This window comes from Microtus pennsylvanicus, chromosome 5, assembly GCF_037038515.1.
Source record: "Microtus pennsylvanicus isolate mMicPen1 chromosome 5, mMicPen1.hap1, whole genome shotgun sequence".
NCBI classification, from domain to species: domain Eukaryota; kingdom Metazoa; phylum Chordata; class Mammalia; order Rodentia; family Cricetidae; genus Microtus; species Microtus pennsylvanicus.
Window position 1 is genome coordinate 57,508,188 of NC_134583.1, and position 24,599 is coordinate 57,532,786.

The following is a 24,599-nucleotide window of genomic DNA, read 5'->3' on the forward strand; positions in this document are numbered from 1 at the left end:
CTTCTTGGTTCTCAAAGTTGAAGACTAGATAAGATATTCCTTAGTCATGATAAAAAGTAAAATAGATATAAAGTTCTGGACTCATTGAGGATAGTTAATGGAGTATTTTCTCTGAAATTTGCCAAATACAAATGTACTGGACATTTTGTGTGAATCAAGGTGTAATTCTTAACTGATAATTGTTTATACTGTATATAGTTTTACTGTGTGAAGAGTTAAAACCCCCTTTTTTTTTACTGAGACAAAAAGGGGCAAATGCTGTGAAATAATTTTTTTTTTTTGTTGTTTTGTTTTCTGAGACAAGGTTTCGCTGTAGATTTGGAGCCTGTCCTGGAACTAGTTCTTGTAGACCAGTCTGGCCTCAAACTCACAGAGATCCGCCTGCCTCTGCCTCCCGAGTGCTGGGATTAAAGGCATGCACCACCACCACCCGGTGTGAAATAATCTTTTTATACACTGTGACGATGTGTCAATGATTGGTTTAATAAGAAGTTGAATGGCCAATAGCTAGGGAGGCTTTCCAGACACAGATGCTGGGAAAAAGTCAGGAGGAGATATGGAGGAAGCATGACATGTAGGAGATGAGGTAACAAGCCATGAGCTACATGGCAGCACGTAAATAGAAAAGTTCATTTAAGTTCTAAGAGCTAGTTAGAAACAAGCCTAAGTTATTGGCTGAGCTTTCATAACTAATAATAAGTCTCTGTGTCATTATTGGGAAGTTGACAGTCCTAATGAAAAAGTCTGACTATACACCTTATTTTATTTATTTAATTTTATTTTTTATTGTTTTGGTTTTTTGAGACAGGGTTTCTCTGTGTATCCCTGGTCCTCCTGGAACTAGTTATGTAGACCAGGCTGGTTCCAAACTCACAAAGACCCACCTGCTTTTGGCTGCCAACTGCTGAGATTAAAGGTGTGTACCACCAACCACCCAGCCGAAATTTTATTTCATTTTTTTAGACAGGGTCTCACTCAGTAGCCATGGTCGTCCTGAAACTCACATCATCAACCAGGTTGAACTTGAACTCAAGGATTCATCTGTCTCTACCTTGAAGGAAAGTGCCACCATGCCAGGCCTAGATTATTGTAGCTTAACAAGAGGGGGGGGGAAGAGGAGAAAGGGTGAATAATGGGAATTAAACTAGGGATAAGTTCACAAAGGCAGAGTGAGCAATACAGCTGATAATGTAGTAATATTTCCAAAGGTCAAGAAAGAATTTCAGTTTTTTCACCACAAATGATAAACCATTTAAGTTCCCTTTAAGATCAAAGGCTCACTTTTTCTTTGACAGTGACATTACAACTTTCCAGGCAGCTGCCCTTTTCAAACAACCAACTACAAACAGCTGACATCTTGAGCCCTGACTAGTAGCATCATACACAGAATTAGTTTCTATCATTTTTAACCTACAAAAAAGCATGTTTAAACCTATTAAAACAAGCAGGAACTCATCAGTGCCCTACAGTACAAGGTCTGAGGATGACTAACTTCCCTCCTTCCCCTCCCCTCACTTAAAAAAAATTAGGTAAAACTCACAGAACATAAAAGTCACAATTTAAACCATTTAAAACTGTATAATTCTGCAGGACATTCAAAATTTGATGCAATGACCAACAATTTCAGGACAGTTTCAATACTTTAAAGAGCCTGTACTGTTACACTATCCTACATATAGCAATTAAGTCCATGTAAACACTAATCTGCTTTCTTTTTCTACACATTTGCCCCCTTCAAAAAATTGTTTATTCATTTAATGCATATGGGTGTTTTGTATGCATATATATTTGTACATCATGTGCATGCCTGGTATCTCTAGAAGCCAAAAGGGGTCAGATCCTCTGGAATGCAATTATAGGCCATTGTGGGTCTCCATATGGGTACTGGGAACTGAGGTCCTCTGGAAGAGTAACCAGTGTTCTTAACCACTGAATCACTTCTCCAGACTCATTTGCCTCTTAAGAATGCTTCATATAAATAGAATTATATAATACATGCACAGTGGAGTTTTGTTGTTTATTCTGAAACAAGGTCTTAGCTCTGGTTGGTCTAGCATTCACTATGTAATTCAAACTGGCGTCAAAATTTGTGGCAATCCTCCTGACTCAGCCTCCTAAATTCTGAGATTATAGACATTTGGCGCCAGGTCAATCTATTTATGAAATTTTTAGATCTAGTTTCTTTCAACCAACTTGTGTGGTTTTGTTTGTTTTTCCTGCTGGTGGGCAATAAACCCAAAGAGCCTTGTTCAAGTACTTTACCACTGAGCTAAACCCTCAATTCCACACTCAGCGTATTTTCAAGGTGTATATAAGTATTGGGATTTCACTTTCTTCTAAGGGAAAAGTTTTCCATTGTATGGCTACATCACATTTGTTAACCCATCATTCATCAGTTCAACATCTGGGCTGCTTCTACTTTGCAGGTTTCTGTGAATAATTCATTTTTTAAAAAGTAGACAAAGATTTTAAATAGATATTTCTCAGCCTGACATGATGACACAAGCCTGAAATCCTAATGTTTGGGAAGCGAAAGCAGGAAGATTGCTAACAGTCTGAGGCCAGCATGAGATACATAGTGAATTCTAGAGTGAGACTCCATCTCATACAAATAAACAAACAGGCCAACAAAATGTGTTTGTATCTCTCCCCCAAAGGGCACAGAGATGGCCAGTAAAACATAAATAGAGGGCTAGAGAATAGTTCACTGGAAGAAAGCTTGCTAAGCTTCCATAAGACCCTGGGTGTGATGCACAGTACCACAGAGAAGCAAAGAAAAGCCATTAAAGAATCATCATCAGTATAAAAACTGGAAAATAGTAAGTGTTAGAAAGAATGTAGAGAAACCTGAACTTTCATATATCACTGGTAGGAATGTGAATGGTGAAATGTTATGGAAGACAGTATGCATAGTTAGGTACGTCAGCACCTGTCCAAAACAGCAGCCCGTGGAAGGCTGAGGGATGAAGAGCATGAGTTCAAGGCTAGCTTGTGTTACATAGTGACAGAGACCCTATAACCAAAAACAAATAAAGCAACAAACTATACACAAAATTACCATATCATCACTCAAGTGTATTTTCCCTGCCCTGTTCTTTTTGAGGCAGACTCTTACTATGTAGTCCTGATGGGCCTGGAAACTGCCATACAGACCAGGCTAGCCTCAAACTCAGAGATTTACCTGCTTCTGCTTCCTAAGTGTGTGTACTATGAACTATCATGCATGGGTGCTTTTCTTTTTTAGTCCTTAGACATTTCCAAGATTGACAGATATTATAATATTTGGAATGGTATGTTAGTAAAGGAAAATTCTAAACTATGCGTGACTCTCTTCTGAGCAAAAACATACTATTCTAGTTACCTCTTAACTAAGTGTCTCATACCTATAATCCCAGCACTTTGGCAGGCTCTTGTAGGATGGCCATTCCAAATTTGAGGCCAGTTTGAGACTTGTCTCAAATAATGGAGCTGGAGAGCACTGGCTGTTTTTTTTTTTTACCAGTGACCAGGTTCAGTTCCCAGCACCCACATGGTGTCTTGCAACTCTCTGTAATTCTGATGCCTTTTTCTGGCCTCTACAACATGCATTGAACATATGTGGGGCACAGACCTACAAGCAGGCAAAACACCCACATATAAAAGTAAAGTTTTAAAAAAGTTCCCAATTAAAAAAACTCAATTTAAAAAAAAAAACCACATATACTATTAATAATCTACACTTCCATTCCATTCTTCTCCTTTATCAATACAGGTATTTAAGGAAAAGCCTTTAAATGGTGTCTTCCCTGACTTTTTGAGGTTATGTTTTTTTTTAAATATTTATTTATTTATTATGTATACAATATTCTGTCTGTATGCCTGAAGGCCAGAAGAGGGCGCCAGACCCCATTACAGATGGTTGTGAGCCACCATGTGGTTGCTGGGAATTGAACTCAGGACCTCTGGAAAAGCAGGCAATGCTCTTAACCACTGAGCCATCTCTCCAGCCCCCGAGGTTATGGTTTTTTGTGTGTCTTTCATTATTAAGAACAAAAGGAAAGTGTTCAAATTTATATAATAGGTGACAGACAAAATTCCTTGCTTGCCCTGAAAATAAGAAAAAAAAGAAAGGTTCACTTATAAGATAAGACAGAAATACCAAGAATATCTTCAATTCACCTCAGTGATGACAGTTGTTCAACTAGGCTTATCTTGCTTGTCTCTCTGTGTAGCCCTGGCTAGCCTGGTAATCGCTATGTAGAACACACAGGTTGGTCTCAAATTCAGCGATTCACCTGTCTGTCTCCTGACTGCTGGGATTAGAGGTGAGTGCAACCATATTAACTAGGTTTTTATTTACAGTCTTACAAAAAAACTAAGCAATTTTTCAGTTGACCTAATCATATTTAATCTTTTGCCACAAAACAAAAAAAAAAAAACACAGCAGCCTTGGAGGCAAAGAAAAGCAAGATTACCTCCCCACAAAACAAGTGACTCACACTAAGATGCACTCTGTTTTACTATCAAATTTAAGAAGCTAGTAAGCAGAGACTGTACCTGAGATACTTGGCCTTGGGCTTTTGTAGGTTGAGCAGTTCGAATGTTTAAAGACTGGCTTCTTGTTACAGTCGCCCCAGAAAGGTATTTTCCATTCACCTTTCTTTCTAGGTGACAACTTGCTAGAGATCTCTCTTCAAGAAGAACAGCATCCCAAGGATCCTCTGCTAGCAAAACTGGACTCTTCTCCTCTCCATCACGTTCTAACAACTCCACACTGTCCACTTTAGGTTTACTTAGAGGATCCAAGTCTAACCAGTCAAATTTACTGATGTCTTCAGACTTTGGAGACACTTGTAGACTGCAGACTGAAGTTTTCGAATTTGCAATCTCCAAATCAGTCCTTGCTTTCCCATTTTTTAAAAATTCTGATGTACTTGCTATTTTGTCAAACAGTTTTGCCATCTCAGGACTGACTATTGGCCGATAGATTGGTAAATTTCCTTGTGGATGAAATGGTGTGGAAGGTGTCAAAGGATATGAAAAATATGGAGACTGTCCTGGAAGTCGTAAATATATAGGTTCTGTAGATGGAAAAGTGGGCATCCTTGGACTGAAGCCATTTTGGAATGTGGCCTGTTTACTGTATGCTGAAGGATAAATAGAAGGTAAAGTATATGTGGAAGGCCCGGATAATCCAGGGGGCCACTGTTCTCTTTGAACAGTAGGTCCAAGATACAGCTGTGCTGAAAATGAAGGGCTCAGAACAGGAGTAACTGGCAGCACAGGCGGTTTTTTAGTCTCAAAACTGTCATCCAGCAATATCTTCTCCAGTTCAGCTTGGGTGAGCTTTTCTACGTCAATATCTACTGCTCTCTTTTGGGAATCAGACTCAGGAAACACCATGAGATCATAATCCTGTTTGCTTCTAGGGCTGTCAGTCATTTGTCTGTCCTTCTGAAGTTTTGCTAAGGCCTCTGCTTCCATCTGTAATGCTTCTGCTTTGTCCACATCTTTGGTTCTTATTGGTTCTGGATGTGAAGATGAACACTGTTTAAATTCATTGCTGTTGGAAATCTGAGCCATGTCCACAAAACAGACCAAACCTCTTAATCTTTTTTTCTTGTAGCTTCCAAAATACCAGGACCTATACATAAAAATAAACATAACACTCAGTTAGATTTTCTAAACACAAATTAATTTTGTTTAAACCTAACCCTGCTGGATGTGGTGACAAACACATTTAATCCCAGAACTTAGGGGAAGAGGCAGGCAGATCTCTTTGAATTTGAGGCTAGTATGGTCTACAGAGTGAATTCCAGGTTAGCCAGGAATATATAGTAACATGCCATTTCAAAAAAACAACCAAATAAATTAAATAAAACCTATCCTATATTAAGTTTTGAAGCCACTTACAAAAATAAACACCAATACAACACAATGAGAGGTTTCATGAAATCCTAATGGAAAAGCACGTTAACATTTTATCCACTCTTGGGTTCAGAAGACACTGAAACACACTTTATCCTGCTTGCTAAGTTATCAAAATACTTGGCAGAGTAAGTGAAGTTAACAAGGCCTCATATCAGCTGTCATAATGCCTGTCGTTTCCCAGTGACACTCTGGCTTTATTCCTGACATGAAATGACTTAAGTACCATTCACATATTTCCAAGACAGGGCTTATGATTATGCAACGAAAAAGTCAAAATAGTCATGATCTTCTTGCTATTACACTGCTCAAGAGCAAACTTTATCAGTCAAAATAAAACAAACAACTCTTACTTGATCAAAATCTATGAAAAATTTATAGAAGCTTCTTATACTCCAGAAATGTTTAAAATGTATAAAGTATCATAGCTTAGAAGAGGACAAGTTTTAAAATTATAAAAAGCTATAATATTCTATTCAAATATTTTATCATAACTCAATTCATCATATAGTTTTGGGTTTTGAGATATGTGATTACACTGTCACTGTGATTGGTTTAATAAAAAGCTAAATGGCCAGTAGGCAGGAGGTATACAGGCAAGACTTCTTTCTAGACAGAGAGAGTTCTGGGAAAAAGAAAGGTAGAGTGGCCAGTCAAAGGCAGAGAAAACATGACATGCAGGGGGAAGTAAAAGCCATGAGCCACATGGCAGGATATAGATGAACAGAAATGAGTCAATTTAAGTTATAAGAGCTAGCTAGGAACAAGCCTAAGGTTGAGCTTTCATAATTAATGTCTCCATGTTTTTTGTGAGCTGGCAGTCCAAAGAATAATATGTCTACAGTTTTGATTATACTTCCATTCAATTTATTTGCAGTTAAATCAATACTATACTTATCCTTTAAAAAATTAGTTTAAACCTTCTCCTAAGCAGTAAATGCATTTCTGATTAAGACAAACACTCCAGACAGAGGCAGAAGAATCAAGAATTCAAGATCATCCTCAGCTGCATATGAGTTCAAAGCCAATCTGGGTTAGCATGAGACTGTCCTGTGATTCGTGTGCTCTTTTTCTTCTGTTTCTTTGTCTTGTCCAACCCTGATGTGACAGTTTTTATCTTATCATAGTTTATGTTTTTTTCTAATGAGAGATAGAAAGGGAGTGATCCAGATGGGAGGGGAGTGGGGAGGAACAAGAACAGAGGGAGGGGAAACTATAATTAGGATAAATTGTGTAAGGAAAAAAATCTATTTTTCTTATTGAAAACAAAAACAAAAATTATGGGACCCTGACAAAAAAGATGGGCGCGAAGTGCTAGAGTAATGGCTCAATGGTTAAAGGCGTTGGCTGCTCTTCCAGAGGACCCAGGTTCAATTCCTAGCACCAACACAATGACTCACAACTAAGTGTAACTCTAGTTCCAGAGGATCCAATGCTCTTTTATAGCACTCTATGTATCAAGTTTTACAATAGTACACATATGTGTATAAAAAACACCTTTACACATATAATAAAATTTTTAATTCTTATTAACTTTATTATCATTATTATTATTATCATCATCATCATTTTTATCCATATGAGTGTTTTTCCTGCATGTATATCTGTGTACCACATGCATATCTGGTACCCATGGAGGTCGGGGAAAAAACATTGGGTCCTCTAGAACTAGAGTCACAGATGGTTGGTTGTTAGAGCCATGAAGGTGCTGGGAATGGAACCCAGGTTCTTGGCAGGAAAAAGTGCTTTTAAATTACTGAGCCACTTCACTAGCCCCTAATTTAATAAGGAAGGAAAGAAAGAAGGAAGTAGCTATATGATCTTTTGTAAATGAAAATGTTTCAATGTGCCTCATTTTAGTTTTTTAAAATATTTATTTATTATGTATACAATATTCTGTCTGTGTGTATGCCTGCAGGCCAGAAGAGGGCACCAGACTTCATTAAAGATGGTTGTGAGCCACCATGTGGTTGCTGGGAATTGAACTCAGGACCTTTGGAAGAGCAGGCAATGCTCTTAACTGCTGAGCTATCTCTCCAGCCCCACTTTAATTTTAAAGTTAAAAAATTAAAAGTCAGATTAAAGATATAATGCAATATTTATTACTAACTTTAACGGTAACCCCTTGCTGATCACAAAAGCTGTAGCTACTTAAAATTCTCTAAAAGAGGGCAATTACATTAGTCAAGCAAACTTTTGGATACCATTTGCATACCCTAAAACAAAGGAATTAATTTAAAAGCTCGTTGATTATTCTGTGCATTCATTTACAATTTAAATTTAAACTTCAGGAAAAATAAAACAGGTCAGTCTTGTTACTCACCTAAATGCTTTCTGACCTTAACAATTCAAGATACCTAGTCAAGTGTGGTTGACTATCTAAACATGGGAGGATGATGTTCCAGAGAGCTTGGAGGGAGGGGGAACAGCCATGAGTTCCCAGTAAGAAACAGGGCCAGTGGGTAAAGGCAACTATAGCCAAACCTGACAACCTGAGTTAAGTTATCAGTACCCATAAGACTGAAAGAAAAAAAAAGTCAGTTCCTGAAGACTTACAGGTTGTCTTCTTAACTCTGTCACATACACACAAACACAATTTTTAAAACTTAAAGTAACAAGATAACTAAGAAAATAAAGAAGCAACAGGTGTTAGTTCAACAACAGACACAATTCTCTTTGCTGTCAGGTGCCATCAGGGTTTGCAAGCATGCGCCTTGGAGGGGCCTGTCCCAGTTGGCTCTGCTCTACTGCCTAGATCCCCAACCCGGCTGAAGGTGTTATCTGACAGTGTCAAGGATCAGACTTACAAACCGGCCAAGAGAAGCCTGAAACCCCCAGAAATTGGTGTGATCTCGAGCGGCTCATGATGTGTCACAGGTCTTTTTTGTAACTGGCAATAAAATTTTAAGAATCCTTAAAGCCAAAGTCCCCTGATATTCCCGAGGATCTCTACCATTTGATTACGAAAGCAGTTGCTGTCAGAAAGCATCTTGAGGATCAGAAAGGATGGCAATATTAAATTCTGCCAGAGTGTGAAAGACAGACGAATTTCATTGGCTAAGATCTCCTCTCAATTGCAAGTATGAGCCATCCATGGCCTCTGCTCTAGTAGCATAAATATGTCTTAAATACTCAAACAATAAAAATTACTTAAAAAATCTAGACACTATTCTAATATGACAATAATATGGAACCAATTAAGCCATTATTAGAAATAAAATTAACCTGGGAAGACAGCTCAGTCAGTAAAGAGCTTGCCATGAGGGCTTAAGTCTGATCTCCAGCATCTATGTAAAAACCAAGGCATGGTTGCACAGCCTGTGATCCCAGCATTGGGAAGGTGGTTGCAGGTAGACGGATCCCTGGTACTCACTGGTCAGTCAGTCTAGCCTAATCAGCTAACTTCTAGTGAGCGATTAGAAATTTTTACAAAGTCCTCGAAAATTTTACAAAGTCCTATTGCTAATATCTCTGGTTCATAAATGAAGAAATATAAGCAGTTATATGATATGCCTAAAGTTAGAGCAGGCAGGGGCTTGGAAAATGGCTTAGCAATTAAGAGCACTTGCTCTTTCAGAAGTCCTCGGTTTGGTTCCCAGAATTCACACGGTGGTTCACAACCATCTGTATCTCCAGTTCCAGGGGATCTAACACCCTCTTCTGATCTCCAAGGTGTGCATACATACACGCAGACACAACATTCATACTCATAAAATAAATCTTAAAAGTAAAATAAAAATAAATTTATAGCAGGTAGCAAGTGTGGAATGAATCCAAGCACTACTAATTTACATGATACACTTTTAAATTACCTGGAATCAGTATAGGCTTAAATCACCATAACCTATCCATCACAAATATTAAATTTCTTCCTCAATCTTGGACTATTTTTTCTCCACTGATAAATTCTGCTTCCGTCTTATCATGCGGCAGTCAACACTGCTATTTAGTTAGAACACACACAACTTATCAGCCAATTTACTATCAACAAATGACCAGCACATTATCATTTCACTGAGGGCGACAATTTTTCCTCACTTCTACAATCAGATTTCTAGTGGCCAGACATATTCTTCCTTTTATCAAAGAGAAGCTCAAATTGGAAACAGAAATCAAGCAAAATGAGCTCATTTATTAACAATTTGCCCTTTACTGAAAAAAAAATCACATGGTTGGGTTTAGAATAAGTAGGGAGAGACAATTATCTTGAAAACTAGAAGGAATATGGTAACACAGAACTAAAAATAGGTGTTCATCTCTGTTAAGACCGAAATATCAATAGATGAAAAGAGAATATTCTATCTCTGATTCATGGGGAGGGAGAACTCATCTAAAAAGAGCAGCCAAGTACTTTGGTATTAAACACTAATTTGTCACAAAAAAAGATAAAATGGAAGACACAGAATGCACAGAATTTAAATGAAAATTTAATATTTTCAACAATTTTATTAATAATTAATATTAATAACAAATAAATGTAATCACTTTAACAATATATTTTATTCAAATGTATCTAAATTATCACATTACAGATAATCAATATAAAATTTAGTATTTTCTTTTTTAAGTACTGAATTTTTTAAATTTGATGTTTATTTTATACTTACCCATCCCAAATGAACTATTTTACCTTTGTTTTAAGTTCTCTGATACAAAGTTTCATGTAGTAGAGGCTGGACTTGAACATGTTATGTAGCTAAGGATGACTTTCTAATCCTCCTGCCTCTCTGTTCCAGGTGCTGAGACTACAGGTCAGTGCTACCGGGATTACAGCCCTGCATCAGCGTACCCAGCAAACTAGTCACATGTGCACACAGTCCAGGGTCACAGTTTAGAAGGAAAGGTTTAACGAGGGAATAAAAAGGCAAACAAGCATCATACCTTCTGCACATTAATGGATGTATTATAATGAAACAGTTCCCAACAGCCATCTCTTTCCTTAAGTCAGAAAAGCATTAAACTGTTTATTATTTGAGAAGAGAACAGATTTTCTTTTTATTTAACTCTATAATTATGGTCTTTAGATAAAAACTACCTTACCTTTTGTAACTTATTATAAATTTTATTCTATTTTTTTGTAGCACAAGAAATCAAACCAAAGACAAGTGAGGCAGTTGCTTTATCACCAAGTTATATCTCTAGCCCTCTTCCTAACTTTTGTATTTTTAAAGTATATAACTTCTTTTTTTAAAAATATTTATTTATTTATTTATTATGTATACAATATTCTGTCTGTATGCCTGAAGGCCAGAAGAGGGCGCAAGACCTCTTTACAGATGGTTGTGAGCCACCATGTGGTTGCTGGGAATTGAACTCAGGACCTTTGGAAGAGCAGGCAATGCTCTTAACCACTGAGCCATCTCTCCAGCCCCTAAAGTATATAACTTCTGATTAACAATATTTTAGAATTGTAAAATTAACATTCCAAAAATGTAGTAATAGGGAGCGGCGGCGGGGTTGCGTCCCCAAACTCCCCAGCCGCCTGCCCGGCTCGGCTAGCTTATGCCCCAAATAATTACACGGACACTGTATTCTTTTAAACACTGCTCTGGCCCATTTCTAATAATCTATGTAGCGCCCCTAGGTGCGCTTACCGGGAAGATTCTAGCCTAAGTCCATCCTGGGTCGGAGCTGGGGCATGGTGTGCGTCTTCCCTGGAGCAGGTAGCATGGCGTCTCTCCTGCGTCTGCTCCCGAGAGAAGAGCTGTGGAGTCTGCCCTCACTTCCTCTTCCTCCCGGCATTCTGTTCTGTTTACTCCACCCACCTAAGGGTGGGCCTATCCAATGGGCCTAGCAGTTTCTTTATTGCTTAGAGCCAATGAAATCAACAGATTGATATATGACACTCCCCCATCACTTCCCCTTTTTCTGTTTAAACAAAAAGGAAAGGCTTTAACTTTAACATAGTAAAATTACATATAGCAAAACAGTTATCAAGCAAGAATTACAGTTACAATATTTATATCTATTTTATCTTTTATCATAACTAAGGAAAACTATAACTATCTATTCATTCTTCAACTCCAGCAAAGACTCCAGAAGGATATAATACTACCTAAGTAAACAAGAAATAAGAAAACTCTAGAAATGACAGAGACATCTCGCTGCCTGGACAGTCACCCAAAGTTCCTCTGTACCGTTGGGGCATCCATCTTCAGCCTACAGGCCCATGGTATCCAGCAGACATTTCCATAAAGCAGGAAAATTCAAAGTCAGTTCAGTCACTATCTGTTGTGTCCTGCAGAATGTCTTGCAGACTCTTTCATGAATCAGGAACCCCGAAAGATCATCTCACCTTAGGCAAGTTCAGTAGTCCTCTCTCTGTGGGTTCTCTGTGTCCAGTTTATGCAATAGTCCAGGCAAGAGCAGTTTCTTGCCCAAATGGCTATCAAACTCCATAAGGTACCTCTTCGATGCCCATCTTCCTCTTGAAGGAGATTGGTGCTGCCAGGAGCAGAGTGTCTCATTGTCAGGAAAAGTCCTCAGTTATTAAAACATTAAATGTCCTATTCTGTAATCTTTGAAAGACATGAAGAATATCTATCTAAAATATATCTCTATATATATCTAGAAAATCTAACTAACATGACTGCAAGCTTTACTATTATCGATGATTATCCATTAACAACCTATATTTCTTAATTATGCAGTACATATTTAAATGAACTACACAATCACAATACCTTAATAAATATCGGAAATACATATACATATAATAAAATTGACCTTAAAATCCATACCAATGCAAATTATTCATACCTATATCATTTCCCTCTTTAAATGTAAAAGAACGTTTATAAACCATATTTGGGAACATGGGCGCAGTTTTTCTCTCCAAACTGCTTCCTGCTGAATGGGGGCGTCGTTAATTAGGTCTTTCTTGGTATAACCTGTGTGCTAGTTTCATCTCAGTTGGCAGTTGAGCAAAGCAATTTTCTGAAGATGTTCACAGCAACCCTTCAGGAGGACGTGGTCCATCATACCAAATCGGGATAAATGCAATCCACAAGGTCTGATCCTCTGTGAAAACAAAAGCAGAATCTCTTTTCCAAAGTATCATATCCTTAGATCCAAATTTTGAAATCATACCCTCATGATATCCGTTCTGGTTCCACTTGGCAGCCCTTATAATGAAATGTCTCTCTGTACTTAGCTCCTTCACAGTCAAAAATTTTAAAGAAAACACAATGTACATAATCCAGACTCTCTGTGAATTTTTCATTTTTACGCGGCTTATTTTTATTTATATCTATAACTATCTGTACTCTGTCTCTTTAAAGACTTTACTTTTACTTTTTTCTTTTTAAACCATTAACTTTATTCTCTATATTCTTTTTCTTCTCTCTCCCAAGCCAACGTACATTCATCCAACAGTGTGACTCGTTTAGTGGTCTGAATCTGTCCTATTGTGAATCTGCAATTTTTTACTATCCAGGAGCACTTTTGATTTGTGCCTTTAAATCACTAGGCGCTTAAGAATCTAAGCTGTGACATTCCTAGGTTAACTTTTTGCTTTTTGAGGGCATATCTTTGACCTGGAATAACCCTGTATGTAGACCAGGCTGTCTTTGAACTCTCAGAGGTCCGCCTGTCTCTGCCTCCCAGGCATTGGGATTAAAGGTGTTTGCAACTACACCTTGAACTCACAGAGATCTGTTCGTCTCTGCCTTCTAGGCACTGGGATTAAAGGCGTGTGCTACCACACCTTGAAGTCACAGAGGTCTATCTCCCTCTGCCTCCCAAGTGTTGGGATTAAAGGTGTGTACTAGGACACAAAACAACTCTCTTCCTTTTTCTGTTTTTTGCTTTAAGAACTTCAACTTTCAGCTTGCATATATTTTTAACACACTTTAAACCATTCAGAAATTTTATCTGTCTTTGAATCTCTCTTTACTGTATATCTCTCTTTTTCTGACCACAAGAGCCTTTACTTTACCAAGCAATATCAGTAGGACTAAAGGCGTGGCTTTGCCAGCTAGATCCAGTCCATTCCTTAGCTTTCCAGCCTCGTGGCTGAGGTATTGGCTGCAAGGTCCCTGCCAGCCAGCAAGCTACAACAGACAACACTCAAGTCCTCTCTCAGTAGCCGGCCCTCCTGCCTCAAACAGTCAGAGTTTGCCCTGGCAGGATGGCCCAGAAAGCCGACATTTTTAAATGGCGCAGCTTTTTTCCTGCTACGGCTGAAAACCGAAAAGCATGTGTTCAGCTTTTCATCAACACTGTTTAAGTGTTTTGTGGCAGGACCTCTTAATGAGCCGCAGGGTTTTGCAGCTAAAGCTGAGTCAGGAAGCCTCTTGGGGCTACCAGGTAGGAGCGGCACTCAGCACTTTAATTCTGAGACTGAGCGTGCAGCACAGAAATTCTTTTCATCCGAGTTACATCCAAATCTGACAAGCAGAGCACTGTGCAGTCTGAAAACACATCTCTGTATGGCAGCAGGAATCCGCCATGCTCTTCCGCCTGCCTAAGCCTGATTCTGCCTTTTGCCCAGGAGCAGGCGGGGAGCTCTGAGTCATCGTCAAGGTCTCAGAGCACTCTCCTTCCGATCCCAAGCGGGAACACAAACATAAAGCCAGATTTTGCACTGGCGGCACAGCCCCGGGAAGCCACACTTTAAAATAACGCAGCTTTTTTTCTGCTGCTGTTGCTGAATCAGGAAATCTCTCTACAGCACGCCACCAACAAACAGCAAAAATCTGTGTTAAACGCTCTCTTCCTTATTTTTAAGCCTTCTCAGGTTTTTTAAGTAGGTTTAGTTAGCCCCACGTTGGGCGCCATTTGTAGTAATAGGGAGCGGCGGCGGGGTTGCGTCCCCAAACACCCCAGCCGCCTGCCCGGCTCGGCTAGCTTATGCCCCAAATAATTACACGGACACTGTATTCTTTTAAACACTGCTCTGGCCCATTTCTAATAATCTATGTAGCGCCCCTAGGTGCGCTTACCGGGAAGATTCTAGCCTAAGTCCATCCTGGGTCGGAGCTGGGGCATGGTGTGCGTCTTCCCTGGAGCAGGTAGCATGGCGTCTCTCCTGCGTCTGCTCCCGAGAGAAGAGCTGTGGAGTCTGCCCTCACTTCCTCTTCCTCCCGGCATTCTGTTCTGTTTACTCCACCCACCTAAGGGTGGGCCTATCCAATGGGCCTAGCAGTTTCTTTATTGCTTAGAGCCAATGAAATCAACAGATTGATATATGACACTCCCCCATCACAAAAACAATGTATTTATGGCTGGAGATATAGCTCAGTGGGTAAGAGTGCTTGCTCAGCAAGAGTACCTGAGTTCAAATTTCTAGCATCCACATAAAAAACTGAGCATGGAGTGGGGCATGGTGGCACACGCCCTTAGTCCCAGCACTTGGGAGGCAGAAGCAGGCAGATCTCTGTGAGCAGGAGGCTAGCTAGCCTGATCTACAAAGCGAAATCCAGGGCAGCCAGGACTACACAGAGAAACCCTGCCTCATAAAACCAAAACCAAACCAAACAACAACAACAGCAAAAACTGAGCATGGTAGCATATGCCTATAACCAGAACATTGGGGTGGAGACAAGCAGACACCAGGAGCTTGCTAATCAGCCAACCTAGCATAAACAAGGTACTCGATACAGGCTCAGTAAAAAAATCCTATTCCTTAAAATAAGTGGGAAAGTGAGAAAAGAAGGCATCTCATGACACATTCTGGCCTTTGCATGTGCATACACAAATATACACACCCACACACAAAGAATGCATTCACAATCAACGCATCTTATAGGTGGTGGCTGGAGAGATGACTTAGCAGTTAAAAGCACTGGCTGCTCTTGCATAAGACCTGGGTTCAATTCCCAGAACCCACATGTCACTTACAACTAGCTCTAATGCTAGTTCTAGGGGATCCAATGCTTTCTTCTGGTCTTTGAGGGTACCAGGCATGCAGGTGAAAACTCATAGCCATAATGTTTTTTAAAGATAGGCAGTGGAGGTGCACACTTAAATCCTAGCACTTGGGAGGCAGAAGCAGGCAGATTTCTGTGAGTTCAAGGCTAGCTTGGTCTTCAGAGTGAGTTCCAGGATGCCAAGGATACAAAGAAACCAGTCTTGAAAAACAAAAACAAAACAACATAAAGTAAATATATATTTAAATATAAGAAAAGACAAAGAACAGAGTTTATGTATAGTCACTGAATACAGAAGGTCTCCCTAGCTTGGTTCAAAACCTATAAACCATATAACATTTTCATAATGTTTGGGGTACATACATTTTTAAAAAGGTTTATTTTTATTCATGTGTATGAATGCTTGCAAACATACATACATACATGTATGTGTACTGTTTGTATGCCTGGTTTCCACAGAGGCCAGAAGATATCAGATCTCTTGGCATTGGAGTTATAGATGATTGTAAGTTGCCATAAAGATGCTGGAAACTGAAACAGATTCTCTGTAAGAATACTAAATACTCTTAACCACTCAGCCATCTCTCCAGTCTGGTTTAAATAAATATCATGACAAAGGAAAACACTATATGTTCATTTCAATGATGTTTCCTAGATGTATACTATGCACCCTGCACTGTTCTCAGTGATGAAAAGCAAAATAGAGTTTAATTATAAAATGTCTGTGGAAAGCAATAACCCAAGAAGAAAAAGTTTCCTACTTACAACATACAGCAGAAATTAATCCTTCTAATATATAACACAGAATCATTAGGGGGAAAAATCAATAACAATGTATTAAAATGGGAGAGTTTGAATAAACAGTTCACAAAAAAGTAAAGATGCCCAATACACATCCTCTTATTGAGACAATAGCAACTAAACCATACTAAACCTGTATACCAAACTATATCCCCAACCTATGAATGAGGAAATGATGAAAAATAAAAAACTATTTTAGAAAATTTAAAAATTTACAGTAAAATAGATGAGATAAATAAAGATCAGAGAAGAAAACAGTAACATAAATATATATTAAAAAACTAATAATCTATCTGGCAATAATGATCAGGAAAAAAAAATTAAAATTGGTGTGGTAGCACAAACCTGCAATCCCAGAACTCAGGAAGTGGAGGGAAGGTCAGGAGTTCATGGTCACCTCCAGATATGTATTTATTTTATTTTATGTGTATGAGTTATTTTGACTGCATGCATGTCTGTGTACCAACCACATGCATGCAGTACTTATGGTAGTCAGAAGAGATCCCCTTAGCATGGGAATTATATAAAGTCGTTAACTGCCACGTGGAGGCTGGGACTCAAACCACAGTATTCTCAACTATATACAACAGAGTCCAAGGCCAGCTATATAAGAACCTGTCTCAAAAGCAAAACATTTAAAAGAAAATAAATATTTTAAACAAAACATGTACTTATGGTAGTTAGTATGGGATGAGCAGAAGCGCCTTCATCTAGTGAATGTATCAGCAACTCACACTTAACGGGAAACCTTGCAATTTTCCTTATGGCCATAACATAAACAAAAGCAGAAGGCTAACTATCACCTTAATTCAACATTTTAACCAGTTCTAGACAGTACAGTAAGGTAAGAAAAAGAAATAATGGCGTGACATCTTTGTACATCTAAAGACCTAAAGACATGAAAGCAATTGATGCTGTTCTCAGAGAATGCAGAGAATGAAAAGGGAGAAACCATGAGACCCAAAAATATCCAAGCAGGAAACAAAATGAGGAAAAGAATGATAATGAAATACAGGAACGCTCTAATGGACAGTACAGAGACAGGATAAGGAATGGAAAAAATAAACACATAGGGAAATCTAAAAGCTCCTCAGCAACTTTGAGAAACAGATTTATTAAAATACATTCTGCTAAAAGTTCATGCCTTTAATCAAAGCACTTGGGAGGGAGAGGCAGGATGATCTCTGTGAGTTAAAGGATAGCCTAGTCTATATAGAGTTCTAAGATAGCCAGGATTACATGACACAATCTGTCACACACACACACTCATTCAGACCAAGTGTAGTGGCACATGTTTTTGATACTAGCACTCAGAAGGGAGAGGCAGAGCTGTGTAAGTTCAAGGTCAACCTAGCCTACATAGTGAGTCCTTATTTTAAAAAAAAAATCATTAAATTATACCTACAGGGCTAGAGAAATGACTTAGCAATTAAGAGTATGCACTGCTATTGCAAAGAACTGGAATTCAGTCCTTAAAGAGAAATTATGATATCCAATACATCCATGTCAAGTAGCTCACAACTACCTGTAACTCCCTTAGTAATACGTGTGAAGTTAGCATCAAATCAATTTATTACATAGATGGTACATTTTTTAAGGAAGTAAAGGGTTGGTTTGTGAAGAGTTGTGTGTTTATCTCATGTATTTCAGGTTTGCCTTGAACTCCTGATTCTCTTGCCACCACTTCCTGAGTGGATTATAGGCACTAGTCACCATGCCTGACTGGAAGTAAGCTGTAATTTTATACACTGTATAAATAATTTAGCCTCGTCCAAAAAGAAGTTTATTTTGGCATATCTGGTAGGAATGTCATTGCTTAGTGCAACTGGCCACAAAAAATGACCAACATGATAGGGAAAACATGCCTGATAGTGTGATTGGAATTCAACCCAGAGACTGAGTTCAATCATACGGGTACTCTACCAACTACGACAATGTAATGAAGACATACTGAGAAAAAAAAATACGGTCCCTGCAACTCATGTGAGAATCCCTGGCTGCTAAACTTCATGTATACTGTACACATGGACACTGGAAGCACAACACATTTGGATGCCACGGGGAAAAACCTACCACAAGTTCCACGTTGGGAACACTCCTGGACTTTGTTCCGAAATATGTTCTTTTCCTTGACTGATTTTAATCTATCCTTTCCCCATAATAAACCATTAACCACAAGTATAACAACATTCAGTAAGTTTTATGTATCCTAACAGATGTCAAGCCTAAGGGTGGTATGGGTAACTCTGCTTTTCAATGTGCAGTTCATGTTTAACACAGGGCAGTCTTATGTCCATTATGCCTTCAGAGGTGAGGTAATAATAAAGACAGTAAGGCAGATCTGAAATACAGAAAGACAAGAAGCAAGACTTTCTAGAGACAGGATAAGCTGGTTAGTGAGGCTGACAACAGAGATCTATAGAATCATGTCAGTGTGCAGAATCCATATTTTGCTGATATGTCATGGTTCTTCTCCAAAGTTATTTATCTATTTATTTATTTGCAGTTTGAGTAGATCTATGTAAACTTTTAAATACTCTAGATCGGGGTGACAGTCTCACTTGTGAGCATATACTTCAAAGCATACCAAAGTGCACATGTTAAATATGAACAGTGCATTATACGTCTATTATTCTTTATTCAACTTTGTTAGAAATAAAATCAAGTGGAGAATCAGGAAAAATACGCTAGATCAATATAAATCAGAATAGCACTAGATTTTTATAATAAGCTATATTACTACATTCAGTACTTGGCTCATATATTATATAACACTTATAACAGACAACTACAAAGAACCAAATAAAACTGACAGCAGGGCATAGAGCACTTGTTCTCAACCTATGGGTAACAACCCCTTTGCAGTATGTGTGGGTATGTTGAACAACCCCTTCACAGGGATTGCCTAAGACCATCAGAAAACACGGGTACTTACATTATAATTCACAACAGTAGCAACACAACAGTTATAAAGTACCAACAAAAAAATTTATGGCTGGGGATCACTACAACATGAGGAAAAGGATTAAAGAATAGCAGCATTAGGAAGGCTGAGAATCACTGGCAAAGAGGCTCACATTTGCAATCTCAGCAGTGAGGAAGCTGAGAAAGGAGGACTGCCATGAGGTCAAGGCTACTCACAAACTTACGTGTGGAGCTGTAAGTCAGACTGGGCAAAACAGTGAAATAGAGTGAGACGCCTATGAGAAAGTAGAGTTCTGTGAGAGGAGGAAAGGGGAGGATGGGGAAGGGGACTGACTGACATTGAGACTGATTACTGGGTTCTTACCCTAGCTGCACTTCAGCTCTGATTAGGCATTTCACCTCTCAGGGAACCAATTTTTCAAGTAAATGAAGTGGTTATGCATCGAATAGTAAGATTTACTCAAACATTAACATTTCAACATCAAACTTGATTTGCAAATTTTAATTCTTTCCTCCAAACTGATATAAATGTGTAGTAGTATTTCTGCCTTACGGTCTGACACAAAGTATGTTTTCATTTGAAACAAACTTAATTTTACTCTGTAGATCTGATGAAATGTTTTTGAAAAAGATGGAGACTAAGTTAGCTGAGGCTGTAGGCTTTGGGCTCAATGTCTAGCCTCAAAACGGAAGAAAAAAATGTTCACTCACTAAGACTACATAACAACCCCCCCTGCCCTCCTTCAAAGAACCTCGAAAAATCTCACAATAGGAGTGTGTGATGTACTTATCTACTGTACTTATCAGTGTAACAGGAAGACAGAGAAAGACTCCATGCACAAGAATTTATACTGTTCAAAAAAATCCCTACTGTTCTGTAGAAAATGGAATGAAAAACAAAAAATTGAGGGCTTGGGATGTAGCTCAATAGTAGAGAGCTTTACCTAGCATGGAAAAGGCTGTCGGTGTCTTGGCAAAAAGAGGGCGGGAAATAGGGAGACCCAAGAGACAAATAAGCAGATAAATAAAATTAGAGGATTAACTATGACTTGGAGTAAGGATGGTAGCATTGGAAGTATTAGAAGTGGTTCGATTTAAATGGAACATGCTAAGTTTAGCTAGCAAGTGAAATAGAAAAACAAAAAATCATTTAGATTGGGGAACACAGATGTTATTTTTAGTCAGTGAAAACAAATAAGGCATGGGAAAATTAAGAAGAGCTTCCCCAAGATTCTTCATGATCTTAAAGACAGGGAAAATCAGGCATGGTGTCTCACACTTGTCTAATTGCAGCACTCAAGAGACACACTATGATTTTAATGCCAGTTTGCTCCACCTAGAGAGTTCCAGGCCAGCCAGGCCCACAGAGTGTAACACTGTCTCAAAAGGAAGAAAAAGCAGGTAAGAATTTCCAGAGCTTCAGTTCCTGCCAGGTCAGAGTCAATGAGATGACTCAGTGGATAAAGTGCTCGCCACATGAACTGTCAAGAGAGGAGCATGAAAGTTCAAGAATGGAGTGGGAAGAAACTATTCCTACCTGTCTTTATTTTATTTAAACTATTATTATTATTGTTGTTGTATTATTCTTATTGTGTGTATGAGGTGTGAAGGGGAGCTCATGCCATAGGACTTTTTGAGTTGGTTCTCTCTTTTCACCACAAGGCTCCTAGGGATTCAACTCATGTTGTCAGGTTTGGTGGTAAGTTCCTTTACCTACTAAGTCATCTTGCCAGTCCATAGTTTTAATATTTAAAATGCTTTGTACAATTATATTAATAAAGAACTAAAGTCTTCTATCTTGGCAAAAAGCAAAAAGTAACCGAATACACACTAATCATTGTCCCACTCTCAGCCCTAAGAGCAACATTCTAAACATCCAGGATACAGCCACAACAACCTTCTGTGTCCAGACAGGAGTCTTATTGAGTCTTATTGCATATGAGTGGGAGGGGTCAATGAAGAGAAGACAGAGGTCATAGAAAAAAGCTCATTCTAAAAGGCAACATGCTGACCACAAAGTCTGCACTCTAACTTGGTTTCTCAACAGAAGTATTTGGTGGAGATAATTGCTGAACTTTGGACTACTTTACTGTTCATTCTTTTGACATGAATCATTGATTATACCTTGACGTTACTGAAATTTCAACATGACAAATAATAGTAAATCTTTTGTGCTAAGTGTTATGGTAATATATGCTTCTATTTTCAACATGGCTTAAGAGGAGAAAAATTAAAACTGAGAAACACAACTAAGAATCACAAAGTAAGGAACAGTAATAACAAAAAACTGAGCCAAGCTGGGAATGTGCTTACCTAGCATACATGAAGAATATGTTTGCATATGTGTGTGTGTGTGTGTATTTGTGTTCAAATGCTGAAACGAGCATCAAAATGCTCCCAACACTAAGAAGTCCAAGCCCATGAAAAGATGCTGAGTAATATTAGTCAGAAGAGAGACGTAAATCAAAACCACAACCAGACACAATTCAAACCTACTTGACGACTATAATATTTTTAATGAAAAATTTGAAGTGGTAGCAAATATATGAAGAAACTGAAACTCTCATACTTTGCTAATAAGTGATGCAAAATGGTGCAGCCACTCTGAAAAACACTTTCGTGTGCTTCATCTAAAATGTAATCATAATTATTGTTTGAACCAGCAATTCTACTCCCACTCAAAAGAACTGGAAACAGACACTTATATTTACACATCAATCTGTGTTAAGGATACTATGCTTACCAAACAGTATGCAATCTTAGTATAAGTGTCATTATTTACAATATCCAATGGATAGATGGAAATAACCAAGTATCCATCAATGAACTGATATACAAAATGTGGTAAAGACATAGAACAGAATATTATCTAGTTATAAAATTAATTGGGGGAGGGGGAGGGAAATGGGAGGCGGTGGTGGGGAAGAGACAGAAATCTTTAATAAATAAATAAATTTAAAAAAAAAGTAACAACAAATACTGCACTATGGATGATCCTTAAAGACACTATACTAAATGAAATAAACCAGCCAAACAAATATGGTATAGTTCCACTTACAGGAAATATCTGGAATAGGAAAATTCAGACAAAAAGTAGAGTAATGGTTATTAAGGAAAGCAGGGGCTGGGAGGATGGAATAGTTACCGCTTAATGCTCAGAGTTTTATTTTGCAGTGATAAAAGTCTTCTGAAATAGACAGTGGTGATAGACAACATTGCAACTAATGCTACTAAACTATAAATAAGCAAAGACTCTCTCCCCCTGTGTGTGTGTATGTGTGTGTGTGTGTGAGAGAGAGAGACAGAGACAGAGACAGAGAGGTTGAGTCTGACTTGGGGGTATAGTGCAGTGGCAGAGTTCTTATCTAGTAGGTACAAGTCTCTGAGTTCAAGTCCCAGTACCATGTACCCACTGAATCTAGGTCCACATGCTTGCTTTTAATCCTAGCTCCCAAGAGGCTGAGGCAGGAGGATCAAGAAGTTCAAGGCCAGCATAATCTACAAAAGTAGATTCTAACTCAAAACAAACACAACCCTTCTTCTTTCTTTCTCCTCTCTTTTTGCTGAAGGATCCTTATGTAGCTCAGGTTGCCCAGACTCACTACACCAAGTAGCAAAGGATAACCATGAACTCCTTCTGATCTACTTGCCCCTATCTGTTGAGCACTAGGACCACAGGTGTGAGCCACCTAGCCTAATCCCAGAGCTTCACGCATGCTAGGCAGGCACTCTAGAAAGAGCCAGAACCCCAGCCCTACATTTCTTTGTCCTAGCTGCTGTGGTACTAGTTCTGGGACTGCTATTTTCCATACTCCATAAAGTGTTCACTTTATGCACAGATTTCTAGTTGGATGGGTTTTCGGATTTTATATTTAAAACATACCCCAGTAACTATGACTAGAAAAAGAAAATCAACTGCAGTTAGTAGGTGTTGGTGGTTCACATCTGTAAACCTAGCACTTACAAGGCAGGAGGAGTGTTGTGAGTTCAAGGCCAACTCAAAAAACAAAAACCAAAAATAAAAAGTCAAGCTCTGTCAAACATTTCAATATGCATAGAATCCTAGTCTAAGAACTCGATGGCAGAGCATGCCCCTAGTATTCTAACATGCAAAAAAGGAAGGGGAGGTTTAGTCAGACAAAAGTGGGCCATTCCAAGCCAGGTAAACACCTGTAATTCCAGCATCTGGAGACTGAGGCAGAAGGATTTGAGGGAGTTCAAGTCTACCTTGGGATAGATACCACTGAGAATCTGTCTCCCACACTCTCCAAAGGAAAAAAAAAAGTACAAATTGTGTATTCCCTGGAACTAAAAAGCACCCTTTTCCACTTAGCACTGTAGTCTAAAACAGATTTATACATTAAACTATAAAGTGTTTATCAGATTCTATGTGAACATAGATAAGGTGACTTACTAAATAAACCAGTGCAGTTACAGCAACTCACTGCGCTGTGGTTTTGTTTCTAAGAATAGTTAGGTCACCGTCAGAGCTTATCTTGTAGGAAGAGCATACATGTTTACTTACTCTCCCAAACTGAAAATAGAACATTTGAAAGAAGTATTTTCCTGATTCCTAATTAGACTGCATTTTTGAAACAAAATCACTCGTGCTCTAGACCCTCCTCACCAGAAAGCGTTACGAGCACTGATCTCCTATTCATTCTCATATACTTTGAAAGAAGGTTGTGCTTTTGCTTATTACACAGTGGAACTTTAATGACAATTTCTTAGACATGTAGTGGTCCACAATGGAACTCTTAATATTCATGAGGCTGAAACAGTAGGATTACTCTAAGTTCAAACCCAGCATAGGCTTCACTATGAGAGGATTTCTTGGTAGATAGGTAGGTTGGAGGGAGGAAGGAAGGAAGGAAAAGAGGGAGAGAAAAAAGGGGGGGGGGAGAAAAATTGACTAACTACACAGGCAGGTGTACACACCTGCAATGCCAGTTCTTGGGAAGCAGTAAGATCAAGAGTTCAAGGTCATTTGTGATCTGTGACCTTATTGTGTGTACACACGAAGTCAGCCTGGACTCTGTGACCCAATCTCGGAAAAATATTACCATATGGATTATAACTGGTCTCTCAGGTTGGACT

General features: G+C 38.6%; 1 protein-coding gene across 1 annotated transcript in view; it reads right to left on the reverse strand.

Moving 5' to 3' along the window:
* The window catches only part of Pik3c2a (phosphatidylinositol-4-phosphate 3-kinase catalytic subunit type 2 alpha), a 111,644-nt gene that overhangs the window by 81,435 nt on the left and 5,610 nt on the right, over positions 1-24,599 (reverse strand). The window contains exon 2 of the mRNA XM_075971990.1: positions 4,537-5,623. Within this exon, the coding sequence (XP_075828105.1) occupies positions 4,537-5,562 (1,026 nt within the window). The 5' untranslated portion in view covers positions 5,563-5,623. The remainder of the gene's footprint in view (positions 1-4,536; positions 5,624-24,599) is intronic.